Genomic DNA, 5,427 nt, shown 5'->3' on the forward strand with positions numbered 1-5,427 from the left:
TTTTATCAGAACTAATTTACATTTATATAATATTTATATTTCTACAGTGCTTAAAAATCAAATATCCCAGGTGATATTCCACTTAACAGCTAAAGTATTACGTCCTGTCCTGGATCTAAAGTTCATCACACAACTTCATGCTTTGTGGCTTCCCTGAGTCTTGGTTAGGTGAAACCGTCATTCTAGTCTCTTCCCCAAACTATTTCGAGCTGCTTATAATAGTTATGATAACTTTATATTTAGACCTTAATCTCTTACTCAAACCCTGAAGCATACATCAATTGCAAGACTAACAGATTTCCTCAAAAAATAGCAGCAATAAATTTGTTAAATTTAACGTACAGGCACAAATGAACATGTGTGTATTGATGTGTTAAAAAGATTTAACTCAAAGGTTGCACAGTTCGAAGGAAATCACCCTAAACCACAGTAGCTATGTTAACAGTCTGTGTGTGTGTGTGTGTGTGTGTGTGTGTGTGTGTGTGTGTGTGTGTGTGTGTGTGTGTGTGTGTGTGTGTGTGTGTGTTTTACAAGTGTATAACTAACCAAACTAGTTTTGCACATATTTGACTGTATGCTAGGTTGAAAAAAAAAAAAACACTTCCTGTTTCTTGCCATACCTCTGGTTTACACAATCAAAATACAAATGTATTAAAATTAATAATATTTAGGATAGTTTAAAAGATAGCAAACACAATATCCTATAAACAAAAAAATGAGCAAACATAACAGAAAACTCATATAAGTATTTTGCCTTCTGGAAATATTCACCCAAGTATAAACCCTTCACCACCTGACAAAATGAACGTGATGAAACTGGATCAGTGGGCGTGGCTTCAGTGGCTCATATTACAGGCTAAAAAACAGAAGCCATCTCACTTGAAGCACTTACTACCTTTTACCTCCTGAAGAATAGGCTTAAATCGTTTTAATGCAGATATGATTGGATCCGTTTTTTCGCTTTTTGCAGGTAAGTAAAATTTCTAGCATCTTGAAATGAATGAATTTATTAACCTAGAACAGAATCTGTATCTTATTTATTTATCTTACCTGTAAAGGTGTTTATGACTCCGGGCCTTTCTGTGAAGTGGCTTGTACAAAAAAAGCCTGTAGTTCTATGGTTAATATATTTTATGACCTTAATTAACTTAGCAGTTTTTTTATTATTATAATATATTATTATTAATATATATTATCCGAAATACATTATTTCTAGAGAGACTTAATGACGCAAGTAATTAATTACATGTGTACAGGTTAATTGAATACAGGTGTTTTTATTTATAGCACGCGCAACATTAGCACGGTTGGAAAACTGTATATTGTTTATAAATAATTTTAATAAATACATTAAATAACTATTGAAAACCTTCCCAACATGCTGTTAGTCAATAAAAGGGGTTTTGTGAAAACAACTCTAGTTGGACGGTGGAGTCTGGAGCCAACGCCTTGTGTCTAGCAACTCGTTTTGTTTATGGCGTCTCCCTTTTGTGTTATGCTTGTGTGTTTTTATTTATTTATTTGTTTATTTATTTACTTATTTACTTACTTACTGCTTAGTGAGGAATAAAAGAAGACTTTGGAGTTTTGGGTAAAAGCTCTGGGTAAAATCTTGGCTAAGTGAATTTGGATGAGGCTTAATAATGTTTTATCTGTGGAAAAGAGTCCAAACATAATAAACATTAGACTAACAAGGCCACTAAAGGAAAACGCTTAGATATGTGTATTATATTGGTATTATATTAGTGTGCAGAATATGGCAAAGGTTCCCATACCATCTTCTTCAATTATTATTATTTTTAAAAATCAGTCAAAACTACAAAAATGCAATATGGCTGCTGCTAATCTTGAAATGTTACTGAGTCATAAAGGCTATAGTAGATATAATAGTATATAATGTGTGTTTTATATATATATATATATATAAACATTATATTTGTCAAATCGGTGGAACAGTAAGTGGGGTTTTTTTGCTTTTTCTAATGCCAGATTGGTTGCAATTCACACTTCTGACCACCAGATGCCACCAATGTGCACTTAACTTCTTGTGTTTCGATACAGCTATTATGGAAAGATTTATTGCTTCGGAAAACTATTTCGCGATCACTCAAATAAATAATCTAATCCAAGTATTTGCACAGCACTACATGCCTCAACAATTCGTGTACTATTATGACAATATCAGACTGGCTACTATTAAGTATACCTGTATGCCTGTAGATTTTTTTTCCCCATCCCACAAGATTGTATGTTGTGATCTGCATGTGTATAGAAACTATTAGCTATGTTGTTTACCGTGCAATGTTTGAGATGATATTAATGATGGAACTTAACTTTATTTTTCTTGCCCAGTATTCCAACTGACTTCATCTTTAACCGTTGACATCCCACAATTATCTTATGAATTGGCCCGTGGTGACGACGCCACACTACCCTGCATCTTCACACCAGGGAAACCAATCAGTACAACAGTCACGATCACATGGATGCAACAAAATCCTGGAGATACTAATGTAATGAGCTCACTTCAGCACATTTGCTTCTTGTACTACTTCAGAATTTTTTTGTCCATAGTTGCATTAATCTTGCCAAGATTGTATTGATCGTGACTCTTTTTGATCTCAACTCAAAGACACTCAGTGGGGTTAAGGTCTGGACTGTGGTGGTGAATCCATTTGTGAAAATGTTTCGGGGGGGGGGGGGGGGAACAAACTGGTGATTCAGGTAGTCAGCTGTGTTTTTGTTTTTAGGCACATAATGTTGCTGAATCTAGACCTGAAAAACTGAAGCCACTCCAGATCAACATTTCCTTCACAGGCTTGTATAGTAGGCACTAGGAATAATTCTAGTTGTCACTTTATCTGACTGTTTTCTTACCCTGATGCTTCCATCCCTCTGGTACAGGATAACTCTGGATTCATCAGACCACATGACCCTTTATCATCGTTCCATAGTCCATTATGCTTTCTAGCAAATGAAAACTTTTTCTCTTTTCTTTTCTTTTCTTTTCTTTTAGATTAGCTTCACTGATTAGTTTTTTTTTAAGGTTACACAGCAGTTTAGTCCCAATCCCTTGAGTTCTATTCAGAATTTGTGCGTGTAGAAATGCTCTTACTTGCACTATTAAACACCGCTTTGATTTCTAGGGTTTTATTTCAACGATATGGTTTCACCAATCATTTAAGTGATCTCGGATCAATCATTCAAGATTTTCAAGGTGAAGGTTCCCCATGTGTCAACACAGATCTTAACCTAATTTTAGCCTTTTCAGTAATTTTCTTTGCTTGATTTAGGCCAATAATTTGTTACTCGCTATATTAGTTAGGGTCAAATACTGTCTTATTGCCAAGTGATTATCCAATGGAAGGCTTTTACACCATTGTCTTGGTTAAATCCAGATAGTTTGTAATTTTATTTGTTTGTTTGTTTATTTGGTTATTTATTTTTGCTGCTCTTTGGCCAGGCACTGTATTCCTTCCCCCCTGGCTATAACCTTCTTGAGCATGTCTTTAAAAAATGTAACTCCTACAGATGTTTGTGTTTGCATGGCATAATCAAATCTAAATTCTTTTTCCTCATAGATTGAAATCCTCACCTATTACTACTCTACAACTTCACCACCTTCACTAGACATCATGGATGATTTTACCAACCGAGCTGACCTTCAGGTGGACATTCCTAAAGGATCGGCCATCTTGACACTCAAATCTCTGACTTCGAAGGATTCTAGAGTGTTTGAGTGCATAGTTAAAATTCCTGGTGACAAAGGAAAATCATCAGATACCACTTCAGTTGTGGTTCTGGGTAAGTACAAGGGCTCGTGATATGTAATGGTAACAGTTCATGTAATCTAATTAACAGGTTCTTTCTATGTGTTTTCCATCATTTGATTAAAGAAATATTCATACATGACTGTTTTCCTTGGTGGGGCTGAGTTTATAAGCCAACATTGCAGTCTTGCTACATGACTGGTGGTGTGCACTGACCAATGAGAATCAAGAAATAAAAACCAAAATGGTAATTTGTCTCACTTAAAGTTAATTTTAATTTAAAAGTTAGTAGGTAGTTAATTTGTCAATAAAAGATAACCCATAACGTTAACAGTAATAAGCAAGCACTAGACGTTCTCTTTGTATGAAGGATTTCCAAATACATCTCTGAGCTGTTGTTTACCTGCTGTTTTGTGGAAGCTATTATGAGGTTTAAAGCAATGGGACCTTTTGCCAACACCAATATTGAGAAATCGCACTGCAATAAATCCCATAGTTTTGGTTCATTTAAAGCTTGGCTTGAAATGGTTAACAGCTATTTTTTTTAAATAGAGAGAAGCAAAATGATCTCCAAACAGAATATAAAACTTGATTCTTTAGCTATTTGCTGGAAAGTTAAGGATGCTTATGTAGCGTGAGCATTACATTGTCAGCATAGCTGTAAAATCACTGTGGTAGGGTTTAAAAAACCAAACAAGCTGTAGATTATGCTTTGTAGATGTTAAATAATGCAGTGCAGTAATTCTTACAGATCTTTTCCTGTTAAAACAGTGGCTCCTACCAAACCCATCTGCGCTGTCCAAGGCAAAGCGGAGTATTACCAGAACATCAACCTGACCTGTCGTTCAGAGGAGGGCACGCCAACACCGACGTACAAATGGCAAAGCTATGATGTCAATAATAATCCCAGGGCGAATCCACCCAAAGCTACTGATGGTATGTGTGTGGTCGTGAACCTGTTTCGTTGTTTAGTCGTTATAATGAACTCCAGTGTCCAGTTATATCTCTGGATATTTTGCCCTCTGCTCTTTTCCATTCTCTTACACAATCAATTTTTTTCTCTCTTCAGTGAATGGAGTTTTGTCACTTTACAATATTTCCATGGAGACCAGCGGTTATTACATCTGCACGTCTGCCAATAAAATACGCAGCGAATCCTGCAATCTGACTTTGACCGTCATGCCATGCAAGTATTTTATACGTTTTGTATTTATCATGCTCACATCATCAGTTTTCCTTTTTTCATTTTGTTGTATTGTTTGTTCGGTTCTGTCAGTCTCAATGAACATCGGCTCCACGGCAGGAATAATCGGAGGCTGTGTAGCCGGTGTTCTCCTCCTGATTGTCGCTGTCTGCTGCTGCCGTCGATGCCGAAAAAAGAAAGCGAATGAGGAGTACGCCATGGGGTATGCCATAACTTCTTTGTGAAAACAGCGTGACACCTAAGCAAGAACTGTTGTAATTGCAGATGTTTACCACACCTGTTTTAGAATGATTTGTGGTTGAATAAAATTTGTGCCTTAACATCTTGTCTTTAGTCATTTTTCTTTCTTAATATTTTTTTTTTCTTTTTTAGTTATGCTGCAGAGCCCGGCGAGTACACGGACAAAGAGCCACAGGAACTTGAAGAGCAACAAGATAAACGTCTCGAGAGCAA

The 5,427-nt window shown here is 36.0% G+C and overlaps 1 protein-coding gene across 1 annotated transcript in view; it reads left to right on the top strand.

Moving 5' to 3' along the window:
- The first annotated feature begins 814 nt into the window (after nucleotides 1-814).
- The window catches only part of gpa33a (glycoprotein A33 (transmembrane), paralog a), a 5,629-nt gene continuing 1,016 nt past the window's right edge, over nucleotides 815-5,427 (top strand). The window contains exons 1-7 of the mRNA XM_027156673.2: nucleotides 815-970; nucleotides 2,353-2,513; nucleotides 3,582-3,804; nucleotides 4,542-4,706; nucleotides 4,840-4,956; nucleotides 5,047-5,176; nucleotides 5,347-5,427. The exon at nucleotides 5,347-5,427 is cut by the window's right edge and continues 1,016 nt beyond it. Coding sequence (XP_027012474.2) covers nucleotides 940-970; nucleotides 2,353-2,513; nucleotides 3,582-3,804; nucleotides 4,542-4,706; nucleotides 4,840-4,956; nucleotides 5,047-5,176; nucleotides 5,347-5,427 — 908 coding nt within the window. The 5' untranslated portion in view covers nucleotides 815-939. The remainder of the gene's footprint in view (nucleotides 971-2,352; nucleotides 2,514-3,581; nucleotides 3,805-4,541; nucleotides 4,707-4,839; nucleotides 4,957-5,046; nucleotides 5,177-5,346) is intronic.

The sequence above is a fragment of the Tachysurus fulvidraco genome, chromosome 18, assembly GCF_022655615.1.
Source record: "Tachysurus fulvidraco isolate hzauxx_2018 chromosome 18, HZAU_PFXX_2.0, whole genome shotgun sequence".
Lineage (NCBI taxonomy): Eukaryota > Metazoa > Chordata > Actinopteri > Siluriformes > Bagridae > Tachysurus > Tachysurus fulvidraco.